This window comes from Artemia sp. Qi Xiang Cuo, chromosome 15 (assembly GCF_049724085.1).
Source record: "Artemia sp. Qi Xiang Cuo chromosome 15, ASM4972408v1, whole genome shotgun sequence".
In the NCBI taxonomy this organism is placed as follows: Eukaryota; Metazoa; Arthropoda; class Branchiopoda; order Anostraca; family Artemiidae; genus Artemia; species Artemia sp. Qi Xiang Cuo.
In genome coordinates this window covers 33,888,670-33,914,455 of record NC_142808.1, presented here as the reverse complement: position 1 = coordinate 33,914,455, position 25,786 = coordinate 33,888,670, and the positions used below count along the sequence as shown (strand labels likewise).

At 34.0% G+C, this 25,786-nt stretch overlaps 1 protein-coding gene across 1 annotated transcript in view; it reads left to right on the top strand.

The window, feature by feature from the left end:
- Positions 1 to 2,485: 2,485 nt before the first annotated feature.
- LOC148943592 (uncharacterized) overlaps positions 2,486 to 25,786 on the top strand; it is a 47,485-nt gene continuing 24,184 nt past the window's right edge. Inside the window, exons 1-4 of the mRNA XM_089101177.1 lie at positions 2,486 to 2,601; positions 6,958 to 7,213; positions 23,150 to 23,234; positions 25,564 to 25,786. Coding sequence (XP_088957303.1) covers positions 2,486 to 2,601; positions 6,958 to 7,213; positions 23,150 to 23,234; positions 25,564 to 25,786 — 680 coding nt within the window. The remainder of the gene's footprint in view (positions 2,602 to 6,957; positions 7,214 to 23,149; positions 23,235 to 25,563) is intronic.

Sequence of the window (25,786 nt, the reverse complement as noted above, 5' to 3'; positions counted from 1 at the left end):
ATTAAATAAGAAAACCAAAAAAGTCTTCTGTATGACTTTATTCATACTTTTATATAATAATTTGATGTTTAAAAAGTCATACAGAAGACTATATCATTCTTCATCTTTTCTCTAGAAATGGAAATATATAATTACAAACATACAAGGTATAAAAAGTCATTTGTATGACTTTATTCATGTTTGCTCCATAAATTTATGAAGTTTAACAAGTTATCTGTTGGACTTTGTTCATGTTTGCTATATAATAGTAAGGTATAAAATGTCATCTTTATGACTTTATTCATGTTTTCTCTATAATAGTGAGATATATAAAAAGTCGTCTGTATGGTTTTATTTTGGCTTGCTCTATAATAGCTTGAGGCATAAAAAGTCATCTGTATGGCTTTATTTATGTTTGCTCTATAACATAATGAGGCATAAAGTCATCTGTATGACTTTTTAATAATAGGAGAAAGCATGATAAATTGTCTTCTGTTTGACTTTATACTGCATTCTATATAAAAGTAAATGACAATATTCTATCACTCAGATAAAAAGAAAAATTTTGTATATTGCCATATGTAGGTGACCCAATTACTTTGACAAACAGCATCAATTACTGTCTTGCCATAACATATTAAATTACATTCAGAGCTGTTCAGAGGGAATAGGGCAGCCACGTCCACTGCCTTGAGTGGCAAGGCACTATGTTGACTGTTTAGGTGGCAAGGAGAGGATGCCTGATTTGATCAAATTTTCCCCTTTAATTTGACTGTCTTTGCTTATATTTGAGTCAGGAGAGGTGCAACGTAATTATATTTTCCCTAGGAACAACTAACTCTATAAATAGTTCTGATTGTACTTGAGAAGTAGATGGTATATCATTATGGGCCATTTCAGAAGAGATTTCTACTTGTTTTGATAATGAACAAGTTTAACTCACAATAAAGTAAGAAGGCAGAAATTTCAGTTCCTGCAATCCTTAATATTTCAAAAGTATAATAGTTCAGTATCCAGCTTGCTCTTGTAATAGAAGGTAGTTTGAATTAGCATAAGAACTCCTGGTCGATGCTGTGTAAACATTATTTTACATCAAGCAGTTCATAGTAGAAAACTATAAGTAAGGAGTTAGAAACATTTAAAACATTAATAAAGAATTTTCAATAGAAACTAGTACATAAGAATTTGCCTTTAAATGCTGATTAAAAAAATATATAGGGCATATAAAATTCATCAAATTTAATGGATGAGTGGATAAAAAAGCTATAAGTTTTAGAAAATTTGACTGATTTTCAAAGAAGAACAAAGATCCAAATGAAGTCAAGTAATATATATATATATATATATATATATATATATATATATATATATATATATATATATATATATATATATATATATATATATATATATATATATATATATACATATATACATACATACATACACACACATATATATATATATATATATATATATATATATATATATATATATATGCATATATATACATATATATATATATATATATATATATATATATATATATATATATATATATATATATATATATATATGTATATATGTATATATATATATATATATATATATATATGCATATATATATATATATATATATATATGCCCCATTTACATTTTGAGAATTGGAATCACTGACATAATTACTAGATACAAATCATCAGCACAACTGGGTTATATTTTGTTTAGTGAGGAGCCTGAATAAAAGACTCATACTTAGTTACTTCATAATATATAAATTATTATAGTTAATAGATTTTGAAGCTGATACCATGAGCCTATACTATGCTCCCCTCCCCCCCTAATATAGAAATATATGGCCTAAGTCAGCTTCAATAATTAGTCAGCTACAAATGACCTATTTTTCTCCCTAGCCAGTTATTTAAAGAAGCAAATTTTTGAGCATAAGGTTACTAGGTTTCTATGGGCTGTTCTGAGCCTTCTAGCACCTTCAGGGCTCAAAATTAATAGTCCCTGTCAAGTGATTATTTAATTATAAAAGAGCATGAAAAATACTCATTATTGAATTTTGCTGAAACGCTAAATTTTGTTGAAAACTGCAGTCTAGGCTATGTACCAAAAATTTGGTGTTGATTGATAATTCAGTGTATATTTTTCACCATTATGGAGGGAGGGAGGGGGGGGTCTTGATAAATTTAGCTATATATGGATTCACAATGAAATTCTGACTATACGTGTCTATTTTTTAGGCTAGACCATCTTAATATTAAATTAGGCTAATCAGAAAATTTATCTCTTTTGAAGTGGCCAAGTCTAAAGAATTTTGTAGTATTTCTTTATAAAGGGTGATAGCACAAAACTAATGCAAAGGTGTTCCAAAACTATAGCCTTTCCTTTGTAAGCTAATGAACCTAATTGTGAAATAGACCTTGGTTACCTACCTATCTAAAGGCTAGGCATAGGCTAATCTACATGAAATGAAGCATTTTTTATTTTATTGCTTACCATGATGATGAATCTTCAAATGAACTTCTCGGCTCCTCGGAAATTGTGCTATAATCTTGGACAACAAGAGAAGCTACATTGGGTGTCACAAGAGGCTAGAACAAGTATCCTGAAATGGTATCTTGCATACCACCTATTGCTTGGTCATCATCAAAAATATTTTCTGACACATCAGAATAGTCACTTTCTGAATTTGAGGTCATATTTTTTCACAAAATGTATTTTCACTAATATATATAACAATCAACAATCAATATATATATAACAATCAACATATATATATATATATATATATATATATATATATATATATATATATATATATATATATATATATATATATATATATATATATATATATATATATATATATATATATATATATATATATATATATATATATATATATATATATATATATATATATATATATATATATATATATATATATATATATATATATATATATATATATATATATATATATATATATATATATATATATTCTGACACATCAGAATAGTCACTTTCTGAATTTGAGGTCGATATGTCTTCATTTTGGTGTCCTTGGTACTTTAAAGTTGTAAATAAAGAACTTGTTCTGAAAAGATATAATAAAGCCTTTGAAAAGTATTGCTTGGTTTTGGGTGTTCAAAGAATCGTAATGTAAGGTTGTGGGTGAAAAAGATGACTACTTCACCTTGTGAAATTTGTTTAAGAAGGACATAATGTACATAAACTACTCTGTAAAGATTTAATAAAGCCTTTGAAAAGTTTTACTTGGTGTTGGGTGTTCAAAAAGGCGTGAAATAAAGTTGTGTGTGAAAAGATGAGTACTTCAACTAGTAAAATTAGCTTAGATATTACGTAAAGAACTTGTTCTGAAAAAATATAATAAAGCCATATGAAAAGTATTGCTTCGTGTTGGGGTATTCAAAAACCATAAAGTAAAGTTGTGTGTGAAAAGGGTGAACACTTCAACCTGTAAAACTGGTTAATGTAGGTTATTGTGTAAGGATCTTGTTCTGAAAAAATTTAATATAGTCCCTTGAAAAGTATTGCTTGGTGTTGGGGTATTCAAAAAGCCATGAAATAAAGATGTGTGTGAAATGGATGAGTACTTCAAGTTGTAAAATAGGTTTAGGAGGGACATTACGTAAAGAACTTGTTCTGAAATAATATAATAAAGCCTTTTCAAAAGTATTGCTAGATGTTGGGGCATGCAAAAAGTCGTAAAGTAAAGTTGTCGGTGAAAAAGATGAGTACTTTAAGTTGTAAAATTGGTTTAGGAAGGACATTACGTAAAGAACTTGTTCTGAAAAGATATAAAAAAGCCTTTGAAAAGTATTGCTTGGTGTTGGGGTATGTAAAAAGTCGTAAAGTAAAGTTGTGGGTGAAAAAGATGAGTACTTCAACTTGTAAAATAGGTTTAGGAGGGATATTAAGAAAGGACCTTGTTCTAAAATAATATAATATAGCCTTTTGAAAAGTATTGCTTGGTGTTTGGGTATGGAAAAGTTCGTAAAGTACTGTTGGGAGTGAAAAAGATGAGCACTTCAACTTGTAAAATTCGTTTATTTCGACTTTGACTATGAAATTACTTTATTTGAAAATTAAATATTATTAATATAATCAAATATATTTTTAACGCGGATGTTCCTATTCCCGAAAACTAAAACCGAAGCTTTATTAAAAAAATTATTAGTAAAATTAAATATATTTCAAACTTGGATGTTCTTATTTCTAAAAACTAATACCCAACTTTATTAAAAATCAAATATTATTAATAGAAACAGATGTATTTTAAAGGTGGATGTTCCTGTTTCTGAAAACTAAAATTCTCTCTGCTGTGTGTCAGGATGAGTGTTTGCTTGTCTGTGGAGATTTTGAGTAAAAATTCTGCTCATCTTTGTCAGACGTTGGTAAAGGTTCTGTTAAAGTATTTGATTTTCTAGTATATCCACTATGAGCCTGCTAGTAGTATCTTTATCTCTAATAATTCCTTTTCTTACATCTCTGACCTTTTTAATAGATATTCTGGACGTTTGACGTCATAGCATACCCTAAAAATAATGAACACTTAACAATGTAATGCATAGGATATTTTTAATGAAATAACGACATGTAGAATATTAATATAAAAATATGTTAAATACAATATTATACATTATTAGTATCATTGAACAGCTTTGAACATTTTGAATCTATTCCATAGAATAATTCATCTTGTTCTCTCTTGATACTAAAGTTCTTCTCTTAGTTCATCACCAGTAGAATAATCATTAATCCATTTTGAGTCGTACAAAATTTTTACTGAGGTGTCACCTACTGGTTCAATATGCACATCGTCTTTGGTGTTATTGGGTTCATTGACTATATGGTCAATAGTAGTAATGACGTTCACTTGCGCTTCACTTTCCATCAATTCATCTTTATATTCATTGATGATATTGTCTGCTAATGCCCTTTTTATTCTGCCTGCGATTTCACTGTCTATTGTCAGATTATTTTTTATAAGATAACAGTTTTGTTACATTGACAAGATATGATTAATGACATTAGTGTAGGGGTATGCTTGTCTTCTTCTGGTCTTCTTTAAAATGCTAATACCGGAAAGATGACGATAGGATGTATCAACAAGTGATGTGCTATCAGCAACAGTAGCAAGGAGTTGTCCCCGATCATCGACAATTATTTTTTATGTTTGCATTCTCTTTGAGCACTAATTTCTCTGGTAATGTAACTCTCGCATATCCACCGTTTACACGATTGAAATTTTTGGGTACTCCAAAGAAATCTAACTTCTCGCTGTCATGACAACGCACGCCTACATTTCCAATAGTGTTACCACTTGTACTCGTTTCATAGTTCAGGTATTTCTCCTTGTCAGCATTCAACGCGACGATGATTTTATCATGTGCACATACTTTCGTCGATTAATTCATCTTCACTTTTTTACAGATATGAATTATGTGTTTGTCCTTCCACTGCGTAAAAAATACTGATTTAATACATGCAATAAACTAGGTAGTGTCGATAACCTGCCATAGAGTACCAGTGGAAAAGCCGCGTCGTGTCTATGAGCAAGCATAGAGTACGACTGGTAGAGCCGTAAGCATATTTTATGTCATTTTAAGATACGTAAAAAAAGTTGAAAAAAAACATGATAAAAAAAATTAAAGAAAAGTATTAAAAAATGGGGGTGGGGGGAGGGGAGGGTGGGAGAAAGGGGAGGGGAGGGGAGAGGGGAGGGTGCTTTTTGGGGCCTAGGGTGCCCTTTGGGGTTGGGGACCTTATAACACTATTCAAATGGTAGTTGTGTATTATACCGAACACAGTCGAGAACCGCCCTAATAAAAAATATGTATCTCTTAATAGGAGTTAGCATTCCCTCAGATGGTTTACCATTTTCGTTTCTATTTTCAAATTTATTTTGTCTCATGGAGAAATTGTGTCAATCAGTTATCTTTTCCTGTCCGTATGTTCAACTCTCGGATATGAATATTCCAATATTGAAATTTCCTTATCTGATGATGTCACATTTTTATCATAGTATTCCAACCGGATGTTGACATTCAAGAAACATCCAGCAATTGTTGTTGTTGATGTGAACTTATGATGACATCCAAGAAACATCCGGCAAACAGTGAGAAAAACCATGAAAAAACATCCTCAGTTAGAAAAACCATCAAATAATCATCCAATAACCAGATGTCTACATTCAGTAATGTTGTTGAACTTCCAAGAGACATCCATCAACAGTGGAAAAACCATGAAAAAACATCATCAGTGTGAAAAACCATGAAAAAACATCCTCAGTGAGAAAAACCATGAAAAAACACCCACTGTGAGAAAACCCATGAAAGAACATCCTCAGTGAGAAAAACTATAAAAACATATTATAGATGGCAGCAGTTGTGTTTGTTCCATATCTATTGGGGCCTCCCTACTGGGGTAATCTCCGGGGGGGGGTTGTAATCGCCGGGAGAAGGGGGATGTGTAATAGCTTGGAGTGGGGGGACGCCAGCCACCATAAAAACATAAGAAAAACAAAAGTTTGAAGCTTAGTAGCCTAGATATCGTTGTTAGATTTCGGACCTTCTTTAATAATCAAATATTCTCGAAAAGTTTGCAGTATGAAAAGACAGCAAATTGCCTGCCGCGTGCCGGTACTATATATATATATATATATATATATATATATATATAAACTTTTATTATACATATATATATATATATATATATATATATATATATATATATATATATATAAACTTTTATTACATATATATATATATATATAAACTTATATATATATATATATATATATATATATATATATATATATATATATATATATATATATATATATATATATATATATATATATATATATATATATATATATATATATATATATATATATATATATATATATATATATATAATCTCTTGAAAAATAACCTTTTCCAGGAAAGAAGGAGATGAAAGTGCTTACAGAAAAATGGCCAGTACATTCAAGGGAGATTATGATCCCAATCACCCTATTAAATCTACTCTGAAGGGAACAGAGGATGCTATGAAGGAAGCTACCAAGGCTGCAGAAGAAGTTGTTTCAGGGGCATTTGAAACAATAAAAGGGAAAATAAGTCCCGACGAAATAGCCCAAGAAAAAATTGGAAAAGCAGTGGAAAATGCAATGAATAATACAGAACTAGGGGCTGAACAAGTAAGCCAATTTGAGATGAGTTGATGAACCCTTGGTTCATGCAGCAATTTTTTTACTTTTTGTGTAGGATTAATTTAAAAATAAAGTTTCCGGATCAAACTAAAGAGTAAAGATGAAACTTAAATTGAAACAAATGATGAAACAAAAATTGCTGCTTCCCAGTTTATAAAATATATTTCTGAAAAACTTTTTAATACAAATCGTCGTGTAATATTTCAATATAGTTGTACAATTTCAAAACTAGCAATTTACTGAAAACACAAAACCAGCGCTACAAAACAGAAATAGAAACAGGATAACCCTTAAGTGGTCTGTAGAAACTAAATGGATAATTTATAAAGTTCTCAAGAGTCTTTTACCAGCCATGAAATCAATAAACTTTGCAACACAGTTTCAGCTTTAGAAAAAGAAACTCAAGATAGCTTAGTTTTCATTAAAGCGCTAGTTTTTCAGAATTCTAAAAATAAGAGGCAACGCTACAGCATTGCCTATAGTAAAGAACGTAAGGCTTGAATATTTTATGTTTTTTCTACAGAGGTACTTCATATGGAACGGGTGGTCGTATAAGATTCGGAGAAGGCTCGTTTGATTGGAAATCAGAAATTCTTGAGCCCTTTTTAAGAGTCAAAAGTGATCAGAGAACAATTAGCTTCCAACGCCCACAGTTTTGATATTCTGAATTAGTAATTTCTGGTTGCTTTAAGTTTGAATTATTATAGGAATTTATTTCTGCTGATATTAAGTTTAATATGGCCTTTACAGTTTTTCAGAAATATGTTGCATAAACTGCAGAACCAGTAATTTTCGTTCGTTTAAGTTTCAACTTTGCTATTTGCTTTCATCAGAAAAACTTTTTATTTAATTAACCATACACATAAGTAGTTTGCTATCAATTACTATCAACCACACAAGACTGAGGCATGAATATGTGTGCAGTTTCAACGGTACATGCCTTACCAAACAAGTTTCTGAGGCAAAACCTGTTTTCAGGGGCAATCAGAGATGTTCTACTAACGCTATTCTATATATCCATGTATACAGTTTGAACCCTACAAGGAAACCTACAAGCCTGAGGCATGAATATGTGTGCAGTTTCAACGGTACAAAACTTGTCAAACAGGTTTTTCTAGGTTCAAGAGCCAAAACTAGAGATCGTCAAATTGCATATTCAAAGGTGGTCTCTTTGCGAAAATACCAGTTTTTCCCCTGAGGCCTTTTAATTATGTTTTTTCGGTATAAATTAAGATGCAATTAGTTTTTCTAGATCAGTTGAGAAAAACAACGTGAAAAGATAACCTTTTATTGTTAAATTTATATGTTTTCAAATGAATTCTAAAAGAATTTTGGTAGGTGAATATGTATTATTCCTTTTTATTCAAGACTTTTTTCCTATAGTTACCTATTAGCTATCTATCATCTTGGTTTCGCATAGAAAGCGAACTCCTGTAGTTACCTGACGCAAATCCTCCCTTTAAATCCATTCTGATTTTTATTCGAGACTTTTTTCCTATAGTTACCTGCTAACTATCTATCATCTGGGTTTCGCACAGAAAGCGAACTCCTGTTATTACCTGACGCAAATCCTCTCTTTAAATCCATTCTGATATGTAAAAGCCATTAGGTCTTCTCGGGTTATAATTGGAGGTACATATCGAGGGGGACCATTTAATATAATAACTTAGTGTATGTGTTTTAATGTATTGTGTGAGCTTTGGTTTTGTGGAGGGGTAACGCAATCCCCCATTAAAATTCTGAATAAATATCAAATGAAGCTAATAGTCAAAATTATGTTTTTTTTCTTTATGTATCGTATGTAAAATATTTTTTATGACACCCGTACAGATATAGGCTATTTGCTCTAAAATGCTTCTTAAGTACAGTGCAGAAATATCTCATTTTAAGACTAAAATTGAAAAATTTGTCACCTTTAAATATATATAATATCGTTAATGTATGGGCGTGAGCTTTGGTTTTGTGGAGGGGGAACGCTACCCACCATTAAAATTCTGAATAAATATCAAACGAAGCTAATAGTCAAAATTATGTTTTTTTTTCTTTATGTGTCGTATTTAAAATACGTTTTATGACACCCGTACAGGTATAGGCTATTTGCTGTAAAATGCTTCTTAAGTACTATGCAGAAATATCTCATTTTAAGACTAAAATTGAACAACGCGTCACCTTTAAATATATATAATATCGTTAATGTGTTGGGGGATGAGCTTTGGTTTTGGAGGGGTGGGGGCGCTACCCACCATTAAAATTCTGAATAAATATTAAACAAAGCTAATAGTCAAAATTGTTTTTTTTTATGTATCGTATTTAAAATATGTTTTATGACACCCGTATAGATATAGGCTATTTGCCCTGTGTATCGTATTTAAAATATGTTTTATGACACCCGTATAGATATACGCTATTTACCCTAAAATGCATCTTAAGTAAAATGCAGAAATATCTCATTTTAAGACTAAAATTGAACAATGTATCTCCTTTAAATGTGTACAATGTCGGTAATATGTTGGCGGGAACTTTGTTTTTGTGGAAGGGGAACGCTATCCTCCATTAAAATTCTGAATAAATATCAAACGAAGCTAATAGTCAAAATTATGTTATCATATTTAAAATATGTTTTATGACACCCGTACAGATATATGCTTTAAAATGCTTCTTAAGTACAATAAAGAAATATCTCATTTTAAGACTAAAATTGAACAATAAGTCTCCTTTAAATATATCGTTAATGTGTTGGTGTGAGCTTTGGTTTTGTCTAGGGGTGTGCTATCCCCCACTTAAATTCTGAATAAATATCATACGAACCTAATAGTCAAAATTATTTTTTTATGAGTTTAAGTATATATGCCTATAAATTATCTGAAGAAAAAACTGAAAATCAATTTTTATTCTAGAAAATTGGTGCTGAATGTCCAGACCAAAAGAGACCGAATCTCGATCCTAGGACTGACGCCACTGATATAGCTCAAATCAGATCATTGAACATGGCTAGGGGAACTGTGAGAGCATACACCCCGTCAACTAATAGACAGGTCTTTTCTGATGAGGTATCTGCAATTTCTGAAGTAAGTGCCTTTATCAGATAGTTTTGTGTAATTTTGTGTGGGTAGAAAAGAGCAGTTGAGCGTGCAAAAAACAAAAACCTGTTACCATTCTACATAAATGAAAATCCATAATACCCCCCATATTTTCTATTTAAGTTTATAACTCACTTACAATTTCGCAATTCAAATCGTCTTTTTTAATCAAGTGGATTTTTTGTTTAATATTTAACTCGCCAGGAAACGATTTATCTCTTCGCGCCTTGGCCAAATCATAGACAGGAGGCATCTAAAAGACATATGCTTTGCATACGAATACCTGATTCTGATTGTACATTGTTCTATACGAGACGTATATTTCTCGACGGAATTCAACTTGAGTTAAAAAATAGATATTTTTCATTCGCGCGTTTAAAAAAAACTATCCTCAAAGGTCTACTTTTACAATTACGAGACAAGAAGGGGTAGATATTCTGAAACTGTTATTATTTTGATAATTTCGTAAATCGTTTCTTTCTATGATTGGGGTCAAGGGACTCTTTCGAGATTGTTATCATTCTAATTGACATGTAAATAATACACTATGCAGAAAAACCTGATCTAAGGCACTTGCCGTGAAATCTATTTCATTGGCAATCTTAATTAAGCAAACTCAACGAGACAAATGCCGTGTTTTTTGGTTTACTTACGTTACATATTTTGCTCCATTAACAATTTTAAATCGGCTAGTTGTATGTGTCTGTGTATTAACTCACAGCAAATTGTTGTAGGAGAATAGGGGGAATGGGGCAAAAAACCTTAATTAGATGCTGTTTTAACTACATTATATGACTTGTGGTACTTATTTAGTAGCCGGTAAACAAGTGACTAGAAACGAATAGAAATGGTATACGAAAAAAATAGATTATCGTTTCCTAGTGAGTTATTGTCGACTCTATGATATATATTTTAAATCATACTTTCATTTATTTCATTGGCTTTAGCCAAACTTCACGTCGTGTATGCTTACTAACTACTAAATATGTACCGGGATTTTTTCTGATCAACTATTTTCTGTGAAATTAATATTGTAAAAATGGCAAAATATAAAATTGGTTAAGTTGTCTGCGGGTACTTTATATGTTTGAAGTGGGCAAGTATTTAGGCAACATAATGGCATGATGAAAGTAAGTTTTGACGGGGGGGGGGAAATTGGCACAGTTTTTTGACTTTATGAAATAGAGGATATTTCAAATGGAAAATAAATTCTGTTTTTATATATTAACATTGGTGTATTATCGCCTCCATCGACATCAACTCAAGAACCACTTATTTACAATGAGCCTTCAGTAATCCTTACACCACCAAGGGATTTTAGATATGATGCTTTATTTGTTGATAACATGGAATGGTAAAGGGGGTTTTTAAACGATTGTTTTGGGAGATTAGCGAATCTAGACGATTTAAGCTGTGATATAGATATGGCTGAGGACCCGAAATGGACAAATATGCTTATAAACGAATATTTGGGGGATAATACCACAAGTGTATCTAAACCGGGTCCCGAAATTAATAGTCATAAACAAATTCAATCATATGAAAATGCAGGCTGGCTAGATCAGCTATCCTGAAAAACCGTGGAAGGTATCCTCAGTGAATTGGGTGATTTGACACCACGGCCAACTAATACAATTGAACAGACTGGTGGTGGTGCTATTGACGATTCTATGCCACCCTCTCTTATTGAGGTTGACGATAGTTGTAAAACATTACCCCCACCAGCATTTATACTACCAGCTTTTTTGTCTAACTCTGTCTTGCACCATATTAATGTTTACAGCGCTAATTTCGGTGACCCCTTTAGTTTTTTAATGTCAGGTGGTATAATAAAAGACCCCCTGGCTGTTACTCATTCCTATTTTAACAAGATTTTAGCCCTTCTTGAACAGCAGATGTGGGTGTGGGGAGGGAGGGACAGTTTAAAGGCATCAATAGCACTAAAATATATTTTTTAAATGAAAATAAAGCGAACTCTATTCAAAATACTTGCATATAGAAATGTTAGCAATTCACCCGCAGTTGACAAATTATGAGGTTTTTTTAGATTGGATAAGTAGTATTGTATCTAAACTAGATAATTACAATTAGGGGGTAGCGGGTCGGTTGTTTTGTTTATTGAAAATTTAAGCGTTAACATTTGTAGATTTAAAAATAATTTTATTTTAAGAGTTGGGGCTGGGGGAGGGAGGGCTATTGAATTTAAATATCATTCTGATTTAGAGGGTTGTAAAGGAATACAATGAATCTGTTTCGATGCGAGGCTACAGTGTTTCAAATATGCATTTTTAATTGCCGCCTTTAGACCTCTGCAAAAATATGCATCTAAGAGAAAGTTGGACAAATTAGCAGCTAATGGGGATGGGTCAAAGTTTCCTAAAGTAGATTTTAATTGTTTAAATGATCAATTTCCCGTAACATTAAAGGGGATAGATATTTTTGACCGGGCTAATGCACATTTAAAGATTGGTGTTACGGTGTTAGAGCATGAAACAGAATTTCAAGATGGTCAGCGTTCTGATAAAAAGGGGGTATTATTTCCAGTGAGGGCTCCGTCCATTGAGTCGGGGAAGCATTGGGTTTGGCTTCTATACACGCCTACCTCAGAGCCTGATTTAATAGGACATTTTAGTCCAATTACAGATATTAGTAGGTTTCTATGTGAGGGTAAAAAGGGGTATTGGGGTATATGCTATTATTGTCCCGCCTGTCTCTGAATATTACGTACTAACTTAAAGTTAAAGCATCATATGAGACACTAAACTTCCTGGATACCATGCTTTGGAAACGGTAAGCGAAGATAGAGCGATCTTACGTTTTAAAAACTTTCAGAACACGCTCCTGAAGAGCAATAAGATCGTTTTAGACTGCGAAGCTAAACTTACAGACGTGTACGGTTCGTAAAATCCTAATCTTGTTAAAATAAATGAAGACATAGGGGCTTCTTACGCTCATGTGCAAAGAAACTCCAGTAATACCATGCAAGTGCTGGTTGTAGTTGAGTCGTTAGGGGGTGAAGACTGCATGCGCACGGCATTGACCAGTCTAATTAAAATAGCGATTGGCGCAATTTCTCGCCTATGCTACACAAACTATCCTATGCTCCTATCACCAGATGACAGACTGACCATTAAAAATCGTAAAATAAGTTGGACTTGCAGGGGGGAATTTGATGATGGTATTGGGAATGGGGATAAGAGGAAGATGATTGAACATGATCATTTATGGCAGGAAATTACATCGGGAGGAAGTGACTTTATATCGGAAGGGAGTAACTTTGGAGGGGCTGTAAATCAATCGTGCAATGTAAACGTTAGACAGCAATATTTTCTACCGCTTTTATACTCAATTCTAAGTACGATTTAATGTTTATTTTACCGGTGTTGGCCTGCATTGCCAAGGGGGGAGTTGTAGATAACGCATGGATAGATGGTTATTTTTCTTATAATATCATACCAAATCATCGGAGAAGCTACTGCTGCTAGCATTCATGTGGGAAACAGTTGACAAGGGGAACGCGTGCCTGAATAAAATCCGTTTTTATACTCATTCAGTTTCTTCCCCAAGTCCTTAAGTCAATTGATTCCGGTACAGAAAAGAGACAATTTTAATAGCTTCCCCCTCCTCAAACAGCGCTTCCCCGATGATGAACTGTATGATTTATTAACGTGTCAGGGCATATAGGCCTATGATTACTACAAATTTGTCTCGAGGCTAGATGAGGTGTTAATTCCACCTATTGAAGCATTTCACAATTTTCTTACAGACAGTCAGTCCACCACTGGCGACTATGAATTTGCCAATAGGGTTTGGGCAAAGGGTGGGTGTAAAAATGGGTGGGATTACTGTTCACTATACTTGGCCAGTGATATACGGACTCTTCTTGACATTGTGTGCAAAAATACGGGTAAAATCTATGGGGAATTTGGGTTGGATTGAGGGTATTATTTTTCCACTTCTCATCTGGTGATGGACTTGATTCTTAAAATCAACAAAGAAGAAATAGGTCTGATCGCCGACAAGGATCAGCACCTGTTTGTAGAGAGATCAATGAGGGGTTGGTATGTTTTTCACGGGGACTGTATCATGAAAACTGATCCGACCGGACAGCATACCGATGAAAAGTCAGACTCAGTTTTTTTGGATATGAATTCCCTTTACCCGTCGGCAATGTCTCACTACTGTTTGCCGTGTGGGAATTAAAAATGGCTTAACGATCCATGTGCTTCGAATTTCCTCAACATTGCTACTGTTGAGGAGAATTGGGCACAGGGATGGTTTTTTGAATTTGACGGTGAAATACCCATGGAAATCATGACTCGGTAAGAGACTTTGTTTTCCAGTGCATAAATAGGCCGGTGGGTAGGGACTCTCTGATTCCTTATAATTTATCTTTAATAGAGAATGGGAGTATGCACTGGGTGTCTTCAAAGCAAAAACTTATTGCCGACCTTAATTCAAAATAAAGATCGTTGTTCATCACGTGCTATTGAAATGTATGGTGTCCAATAGTTTCAAAGTCACATAGATTCATAGAGCCCTCCAATTTGATCAAAAGCCCCACATGAAAAAATTTATTGACACCTTTGTCAGTAAACGTTCACAAGCGAAAACGAAGGTTGAAAAAGAAGTCTATAAACTCATTTTAAACTCAGCCTTCGGTAAAATATGCGAAAGCGTACGAAATAGAAGCCGATGTGACTTGTAACCAATCCCAAAGATTGTGCTCGAATCATTGCGGATCCAAACTTCACATCGTTCACTATCATAGATTCTGATATTGTGCTCCTACATCGTAAGGAAAGAAAGATTATTTTAAATAAAAATATTGCAGGCGGGAGTGCAATAACGGAAATATCTAAAAAACGCATGTTATCATTTTAGTATAATGTATGCAAGGTACAATGGCCGATTGAGGGACAAGTTCAAGTGTGTAATGGGGACACCGATTCACTCCTGTTTACACTGAAAATTTGTTGATGGATTTGGAAAATGGAGCTCACGATTGGACATTAGCTCACGAATGGACTACACCAACTGGAATGAATACCTCTAACCAGAGCTAGTGAAACGCCAGGCCCCAAATCAATTGTTAATGTTAAGATCTGAAACGGGAAGCGATCTGATATCCGGTGGTGTGTTTCTACGGCCGAAGGTATCCTGTGTGGAAACGCACAACAAGGATATCAAACAAGTTTGCAAGTGGTTACCTACACACTTTGTAAAAAATAATTTCTATATGAGTGTCTATAGAAACTGTGTGGAACGTAGTTTTGTCCCAAGAGCGAAAGTCATTGCGATTCTCTCTTTACAATTTAAAACTACCCAGTTAGAGTTGAGAAGAACGCCGTGTCGGCCATATCAGACAAAGTTTATGTACTTGAGGATGGTGTGAAAGTACTACCATACGGTCACTATTTAATTTCAGGCCAAGTTGAATGTGTATAGTATAGAAAGCAACTCGGTCTGGAAAAATCAGCTTAAATTCTTTTATAGTACAAGGTGGGTGGTGGGTGGTTCATAGGATTTTTTTTTTCAAAATCAATAAATTTTCAATTTGCGTGTGCAAGGGAGAGCAGTTACTTCTTCATAATTTAATTTTAGTATACATAGTTATTTATTGTCCCCGGCCCGGCCCCCCGGCCCACCGCAGCGGCCGCCCCATGGGGGGACCACATTTCAAGTTAAAAATGTTGTTGAAAATAAAAAAAAGTGATATTATTTTAAGTGTATTGTTTAATAAATGTTGTAATTTTTTATTATAAATAAACAAAAAGTGTATTTATTAAATATAAAGTGTGATATTATTTTAAGTGTATTTTCCTAGTGCCTATATCTAATATATATTTGTTTTTCTTATAAAAAAATAAATAAAAAAACCATAAGTGCATTTTTTGTTTAAAGTGCCTTTTTCTAATTGCATTATTTGTAAAGTGCTGCTTTTATGTTAATAATAAAAGAAAATATGATTCTTTATAGATTTTGTTATTATTATTCTTGAACGGAGTAGTAGCAGGGAAATTATTTAGTCATTAAACATCTATAGTCTACAGTTAGTTGTGGGTGAGCTGTTGAAGGGGAACAGCAATATGTATCATTTAAAACACCATTCAGATCGTTTCTGTATGGTCCATCAATGTCGGGCAAAACAACACCCTTAACTCAAATAATCAAAAATTGTGATAAAATGTTTATGGAAAAGCCGAAGAAAATCTACTATTGGTACAGTATTTGGCAGGAGTCATACGATAAAATCAAGGCTATTGCTATATCGGGCGTACAGATAAAATTAATACAGCGACTTGATGTTTTCGACATTATTGAACCAAACTCTTGCCTGACTATTGACGATTTAGCTGAATCCATTTAACAAATGTCCCAGGAAATACTATAATTGTTTACTCTTCGCTCTCATCATGAACAGATTTCCGTTAATATAGTTCTACATAATATATTTCATCAAAGCAAATGTATGTGAACACTCTTTAAACTGTACCTACTATATATCTACAGAGTTGTTCGTGATTCTAGATTTCTACTAACTCTCAAACAAATAAACCTGTGCGCCCCCAAGTTTCTACTTTCATCGTACAATCAGGCAACTAATAATCCCTACGGCTACATCCTATTGGATCTTAATCAAGATACACCCGAGGATGTACGTGTACTATGATTTTCTACGGATTAAAGCTAATCAGGTGTATAACGATAAATAAAGAAAACAGTTTCGCCTATTGTATCATATACGAAACGGATATTGTTTTCACTTGCATCGCATAATATCATAATAAATAATGAACTCATTAAATCTACATCAATTCTTCTCATCAAAAGATCATAAGCACTTATCACAATTGGAAAGGGGACCCCCCCCCAAAAAATTATCTCTTGCAATTGGGTAGTCTCCAATCACTTTCGGATTATAAAAACAAGACTAGAAATAACTAGGGATTATCAAACAATTTCTACCTCCATTGTGTGAGGGTTTTGTAGAGTGTGTTTTGTGTGTGTGTATGTGTGTGTTTGTTGTGTGTGTGTGTGTTTGTTGTGTGTGTGTGTGTGTGTGTGTGTTTGTTGTGTGTGTGTGTGTCTGTTTGTTGTGTGTGTGTTTTGTCTGTGTGTGTTTGTTGTGTGTGTGTGTGTGTTTGTTGTGTGTGTGTGTGTTTGTTGTGTGTGTGTGTGTGTGTGTGCTTGTTGTGTGTGTGTGTGTTTTTTGTGTGTGTGTGTGTATGTGTTTGTTGTGTGTGTGTGTGTGTTGTTGTGTGTGTGTGTGTTTTTTTTGTGTGTGTGTGTGTGTGTGTTTGTTTTGTGTGTGTGTGTGTTTTTTTTGTGTGTGTGTGTTTTTGTTGTGTGTGTGTGTGTTTGTTGTGTGTGTGTGTGTTTGTTGTGTGTCTGTGTGTGTGTGTTTTTTGTGTTTGTGTGTGTTTTTGTGTGTGTGTTGTGTGTGTGTGTGTGTGTGTGTGTGTGGTTGTTTTGTGTGTGTGTGTGTATATGTGTATGTATGTTGTGTGTGTTTGTGTGTGTGTGTCTGTTTGTTGTGTGTGTGTGTGTGTGTTTGTTGTGTGTGTGTTTGTTTGTTTTGTGTATGTGTGTGTATGTGTTTGTTTTGTTTGTGTGTGTTTGTTGTTGTTTGTGTGTGTGTGTTGTGTTTGTTTTTTTGGTGATTGTGTGTGGTGTGTGTGTGTGTGTTTTTTGTGTGTGTGTGTGTATGTGTGTTTGTTTTGTGTGTGTTTGTTGTGTGAGTGTGTGTGTTTGTTGTGTGTGTGTTTGTTGTGTGTGTGTTTTTGTTGTGTGTGTGTGTTGGTTTTGTGTATGTGTGTGTGTGTGTTGTGTGTGTTTGTGTGTTTGTTGTGTATGTGTGTGTGTTTGTGTGTTTGTTGTGTGTGTGTGTGTGTTTGTTGTGTGTGGGTTTGTTTTGTGTGTCTGTGTGTCTCTATGTGTGTTTGTGTTTGGTTTTGTGTGTGTGTGTGTGTTTGTTGTGTGCGTGTGTGTGTTTTGTTTTGTGTGTGTGTGTGTGTTGTGTGTGTGTGTTTGTTGTCTCTGTGTGTGTTTTTTTTGTGTATGTGTGTGTTTTGTGTGTTTGTTGTGTGTGTGTGTTTTTTTTGTGTGTGTGTGTGTGTTTGTTTTGTGTGTGTGTTTTTTTGGTGTGTGTGTGTGTGTGTAATTTGTGTTTGTTGTGTGTGTGTGTGTGTAATTTGTGTTTGTTGTGTGTGTGTGTGTGTGTGTGTGTTTGTTGTGTGTGTGTGTGTGTGTGTGTTTTTTGGTTTTGTGTGTTTGTTGTGTGTGTGTGTTTGTGTGTTTGTTGTGTGTGTGTGTGTGTTAGTTTTGTGTGTGTGTGTGTGTGTGTTTGTGTGTTTGTTGTGTGTGTGTGTATGTGTGTGTGTTTGTTGTGTGTGTGTTTGTTGTGTGTGCGTGTGTGTGTGTTTTGTTTTGTGTGTGTGTGTTTTTTGTGTGTGTGTGTGTGTGTTTGTGTGGGTTTGTTGTGTGTGTGTGTGTGTATGGTGTGTGTTTGTGTTTTGTTGTGTGTGTGTGTGTGTGTGTGTGTTTGTTGTGTGTGTGTGTTTTTGTGGTGTTTGTGTGTGTGTTTTAGTTGTGTGTGTGTTTGTGTGTTAGTTGTGTGTGTGTGTGTTTGTTTTGTGTGAGTGTGTGTGTGTGTGTGTTTTGTGTGTGTGTGTGTGTTTGTTGTGTTTGTGTGTTGGTTGTGTGTGTGTTTGTGCGTTTGTTGTGTGTGTCTGTGTGTGTCTTTTTGTGTGTGTGTGTGTGTTTGTATTTGTGTATGTGTGTGTGTGTGTGTGTTTGTTGTGTGTGTCTGTGTGTGTGTGTTTGTTGTGTGTGTATGTGTGTTTGTTGTGTGTGTGTGTGTGTGTTTTGTTGTGTGTGTGCGTGTTTGTTGTGTGTGTGTGTGTGTTTGTTGTGTGTGTGTGTGTGTGTTTTTATTCTGTGTGTATGTGTTTTTGTTGTGTGTGTGTGTTTGTTGTGTGTGTGTGTGTTTGTTGTGTGTTTGTTGTGTGTGTGTGTGTGTGTGTGTGTTTGTTGTTTGTGTGTGTTTGTTGTGTGTGTTTGTTGTATGTGTGTGTGTTTGCTGTGTGTGTTTGTGTTTGTTGTGTGTGTGTGTTTGTTGTGCGTGTGTGTGTGTGTGTGTTTGTTGGGTGTGTGTGTGTGTGTGTGTTTATTGTGTGTTTGTAGTTTGTGTGTGTATATTTGTGGGGATAAGGGCCTTGTAATTGTAAGATTTTATTTTTGTTGGAGAATAAATGAATCTGATCTATCTTTCCTTGGATGCCAATTCACGAAAATGTAAGGGTGACAATTTATTGATTAAAATTTAGGAGAAAAGTTTGTTGTCTATTTATTTTTCCTATGAACAAACGAAAAAAGGTATTTTCAAGATATAGATGGGGCAACTGCTCCCACTACCCCCGCACATAAGTTAATGTTGCTCCTTACTTTCACTTAAAAAAAAGTTGTTTCTTTTTTTTATTGCTGTGAGTGGTGTAAAAAAGTTGTGATCCGTATTCTGGTCTGCTCTTTTTTTTTGAATTGAAAAAAAAACATGTTTTTTTTAACTGAAAGTAAGGAGCGACATTATAACTTAAAACATATTGAGTTTATTTTTGTTGATTTAGATTCATTTAACTTTACTTACATGATCCTCATATTTTATTTTTAAGTTTCAGGAAGCACAATCCATCTTTGGTGGTAGCCAGTGGAGAGAAATGGCATTAACTGAAGAGGAGGATATAACATTATCAAATGTAGGAAATTCAGTAGACCGGGGGGAGAAAAAGTTGAAAACTCTAGAAACAGTAACCCTGGCGGAGGATGAAGATACAATGGAGTTTCACCCCCTACCCACTAAAAGACGAATGGTTGAGGATATACATATCGATGGTGATAGTATGGAGTTTCTCCCCCCACTCACTAAAAGACGGAAAGAAGATGTTGTCACCATAGAAAGATCATCATCAGTTGATGATGATGATGATGTCAAAGTAATAAAAACGATAGAATATGTAGATTTATATCCAATATTTCAATAAAACACCTTTGTTTTATATATATAGGAAATTGTGTCTTTTAGAATCATGCGATAGTTTTACAGATAAATATATTGAAATTCATGAAAAAAAAGTTTTTTTTTGTCATAGCACATGAAAGGTTCTTCTGAGAATGGTTACGAAGTGTTTATAGATTTTGTGGTTTTTAAAAAGACCTTTGGATATCCGTGGGCGTGATGGGTGTTACAAAAATTCGTCATCATTCATCACCCACTTGGCGTAATCCCAATCTACATCACTGGTCTTGTTGTTCTTCTTCTTCCTGGGATACCAAATACATTTATCCCGATAAGGTATATTTATCGGAACCCATCTGCTAAAAATTCGAACCTCGTCCTCTGGATAATGTATTTTACTCGGAAATTTCTCACAATTAAAATCTTCCAAGTTGAATATTGGTATATCAGATTTGAATTTTTCCATTAAAAGTTTATCAGTGGGTACATTGCCTTTAGTGTATAGTGCTGTTACACCAAAAAAACTACATATTTCTGCAATTTCCTCTTGTACCGTGGATAGATCCTTCCCTCCACCATAGAAAGGGGGTATCACTTATATAAACCCATTGTGTTTAAAATATGTAATGTCGTGCGCCACATGTCTATTGTATGCATACATATTGTAGTTGATGTGCCAGTGATAACAAGAGACTTCTCTATGATCTGTAGTCAGCAATAAAAACGCACATTCAAAAATTACACCGCAAGCTGATTTCTTTAAACCAATGAATTCACTATCGAAAACACCGTACATTATTGAAGTTTCTGTATTATATTGAATCAACTGATAATCAAATTCAACTTATTGACTGAGATACTAACTCGGTATCGGACTTCTTATAAAAACGCTCAATGTCAGAGTAAAAGCGTCAACTCCTATAATCATGCTACAATGAAGAATCATGTCCAACATTAAAACATCCATAACAGCTTGAAAAATTATTAAAAACCATAGATCCATACAATAAAACATCCATACAAAAAAAAATATTAATTAAAACACTAACCATATAACAATACCATGAAAAAAAACCCATCAATGCATGAAAACATTCATGACTTTTAACAGAAAACATGATGTTTAACACCAGTACAATGAACAATAAAAATCCATAAACATAAGACCTCCATAAACATAAAACATCCATATACCTGTCTTCTCTCTTTAATTCATACAGTAATAACCTATCTGTCTGCTACCTTTAATTGACACTATAAAGGAGTACTGTCTGCTTGTATGGCGGGGGGACTGTCTGCTTTTATGGCGGGGGGACTGTCTGCTTGTAACTGTTATAATAACACTACTAACACATTTGAAAACTTTCGGTTACCATGGGTCGTGGTTCGCTCTTTGCTAGATTGCGTCTATCGCTGCAACCATGATTTGAACGGGTTCTTACGACCATTAACTGGCAACCATGGAATAATTTCACTTTAAAACTGAAGAAATGACATATTTTAAAGGTTAAAAATTATATATTGGACAATAGAAGTTCCAAATAAATTACTTTCATTTATGAAAACCTGTCTTGATATCAAACTGTTCATGGTAATTACTTCGTAGTAACAGGAACTCTAAACATCAGATTTACCAAAATAGTGTATGCATCAAAAGAATGTTCTTTTGGTGGTGATTTTAAATATACAAGACTTATTAAGCTTTAAAGTTAAACTAAATAGGCAAAACTTCAAGCAGAGTAAGTACCATCATATTTTAATACCGAACAAAACAAGCATTTCACATGTTGGGCAGAAATTGTGTCGAGGAGAAACACTAAGATAGCAGTCGGTAAAACGACAAAAGGTTAAATGTAAATTCGGCTTATGTGTTTTATACGGGCATTTGAGCTCGTGAATAGTTTTAGACTAAATCGTTCATTCATTCGCTAAAAGAATAAGAAGAAAAAACAAAAATCAGTTTCAGAGGATGTACGGTGGTACTTTTTTTCTAAATGAGAATGCAATCCATATAAAACAAGCTATTAAAGACCGCTATTTCTAAATAATCATCTGAGACTTTATTCATTTACAGGCGTTAATATATATTTGTATACATACTTTTAGGCGGGAGGTAAATCAAGGGTAAAAAGACCCCGGCAATTAAAACGCTGAGAATTGTCAACGCTTGATGCGTCATCAATGTCTCTAGAAACGCTAAAAACTCAAGTCATATCTTCCGACTTGATGTCAGATTTTCCTGAGGATATTTGTCTTTGGGATAAATGAAGTCAAGCCAGTTGATGTCATCACTTATATCGACATTCCGTTGGGGTCCTAAGTTAAAGTTTTCCGTCGCATCTTCTGTTTTATGATTGGACATTGAGTTCTACTTGTAATCACTATCGACCAATCATGTTTTATTTATTTATTTTGTAAGCAAGCCTGATTGATCGAAAGTGATGGTGCCTTGACATTCGACACCCGACGAAGCACGCATAAGAACAAGGTTGAAGCTAAAAAGTCCTTGACATCCTGTATTAATCCACCAGTTTTCTCTGTTATTATCTTTATTTTGTCTGTATTAATCGCTATCGTTCATAGTGTATTTTTGCCATTTATATTAATTTTGTTTACTATAAGACTTCATAATATTAGTGTTTACTGAAGTAATGTACTTATTCTGTGACTGTCTCTGTGTTAGTATCACTTGTTCTGATTCGGATGATGTCCATAACAATTCTTATGTCTTGTTCAACCCGTAGTTCAGTATACCCAACTTCTCCGCGTTTCTTTCGGCTTTGAGCACCTGATAGCAAAACACAGCTTCATTTTATATTTCAATTTCAGATAAAAAATTTGCATCCAAAGTTACCTCGTGATCCCAAGAATCCAGACAGCATCGTGATTGAATCTAGAACAGAAACAGTGGAGCTAAACAGTGGAGAAACAGTTAGATAATATCTATTTGTTAATCTGAGTGTCATGCAAAATGAGTACATAATGAATTTCTAAGAAAGGACAATTTTTCTTTGAGAGAGTAACGTCAGCTGTCACCTCTAATAGCTGTCACCGGAAAAGAAAAAAAGCAAACGTGTCAAATAATTCATTAAACTCCGAAGGGGGCTAAAAATAATAGTCTTATCTCAACCAATTGAGTTGAGCCGAAGTGGCCAAAAAAAGGAAAAAACAGCTTTGAAATACATCTATCTCAACCAAATAACGACTTAAACGAGTAACTTTCTTAAAGAAAACTTTTTCCGAAATAACCATTTTACATATAAATGAGGGGGCCTTCAACCTTCCTCAACCCGACGCTGTATCCCTAAATTTTGACAAGCGCTATCCTGTCAGAATTTTAGAATGCAAAAATTAAGAATGTGGCTAATTGCAATTCCTATTGACCAATTACCCTTTCAAACATTTGAACAACAAATTTTACTGCTTCAAACAAACGCAGAAGGTTTGAATAAAAACTGATGGTTAAGGGGCGCAGTAGCCTTTCCCATATATATGATAATTTTGTTCATTTTAAGTTTTAACACCTTTTAACACCACTTTATTTTCTTATGAAATAAAAGCATATTTCTAGTTACATTTTTTTGTTTTAATCCACTAGTTTACCCGTCACGCGTTGCTGCGATCTCAGAAGAAAGGAAATTTACCTCTCCAGACAATTCCCTCATGGGTAATTCCCCCCCCCCCTCCCCTCCGAGGAAAACCCTGTTCGCAGGAAATATCCCGCGGGAAATCCCCACACTAATAACAATCGTATTGCTAAGTCAAAAATATTTGTGAAATCACCCTGGAAAATTCCCACCGCGGACCATTTTCCCCTGGAGAAAATTATCCCTCCCTATGCGGAAAATTCTTCGAGGAAAATTCCCCCTGAAGAAAATCCTGTAAAAAATTCCTTCCACAAAATAGCCTTAATAGTTGACTCCTAACAATGATTGTTTATAACTGTTAACATTGCGGTAGAAACGGTAAGTCTCTAACTGTGTTTTATATAGACCGTATTTGTGTCTAAACAACAATATGCTATCGCATAGAAGTTTGGCATCTGAAACTGGAAGGCTGTAGAATAGAAATTAGTTTTTGGTAGTTTTAAGCAAATTGGCAAGCGCAGATATTCTATTCATGAGTTATTGGGCTAATTGGGCTGATTTTTTTTTGTGGGGCACTATAGTATAAATTAGCACTTCACCGTAATAAAATCCTTTGCCGTTTAAAAAATAGTCAAGACTTTAAATTTTGGCTCAAATGAGCCAAAATTTCATATATTTTATGAAATATGAAATCTCATATATTTTATGACCACTGGGTGGATACAATAGCTTTCGGGGAAAAACAAAAGGAATAGAAAAAACCTAGTATATGTGATAATTCCACTCGAAAAAAACGCCAAATTTCATATTGTTTAGATAGGGGCTTGAAACTTCTGCTCAATGTTTTTCAAACATGTGACTTCTAATGATGTAATTTCGTTAAGAATATACCCATTTTTGGAGGTACTCTTTTTTCTAAAACTGTATAAATTTTATATCGCTAATAAATTGATAGACAAAAGAAAAGTTATTGAATTTTAAAAATTTGGGATCAGCACTAAAATTAGATACCCTTTTTTATTTATACATTCTTATCAAACTTTGCTTTTTGAGTTTTGTTTCTAACGACAAGGACCACCCTTTACTTACTGTTTATAGTCATGAGCCGTAAAATACATCAAACGAAGTTACATCTGTTATTGTGTTTGGCACGACTTAACTCTGTTCATGGCTACTAAAATATCTTTACATTTAGTGCTTCACATTTTATGATTATTAAATGTCTTCACGTGTTAAAGCTTTCCACAACAACCATTATGGATATTGAACTAGAGCTTAACTGGAGCTTGCTGTTTCCGCCTCAGGGTACAAGCTTCAGATACTTTTAAAGCTTTCTAGCACCTTTGCTAAGATTAAGCGTCATGTCACTGACCGGTTCTTATCTTAAGAAGAAACGTTGTCTCAGAGGAATACTTCATTGTTGTAGTAGCTGACTTCCCATATAGTTGGGAACTATTTAATAAGGCAAGAATTGCGCCACATCAAGTAAATGACGGTATTTTGAATTTCACTATAATAAAAGCACTGATACCCATGGTTTGAACTCTAATTAAGCTTGAAATGTCAAATTTAACGGGTATTTTTTTTTGTGCTGATTTACTTTCTTATCGGAAACTTCCTTGATATGTATGCTTGCACTAGTTCAATTTCCTTTTTAGCCCAAAAGTATTAATCCAGTGACTCATCCCCGAGAAGAAGAAACCAAAACATCGGCGACTTCACAGACAAAAAGTCCCAGTGGAAACGAGGATGCCTATGAAACATCTGATTATAGAGATAATACCCTCAAAGAGACGATAGCACCCTCTCGTTCTACCGGCGTCAAGGATTTGGATGAAGGGGTTGCAGATGTTGCGAAGAGAGTGGTGGAGCCAATCAC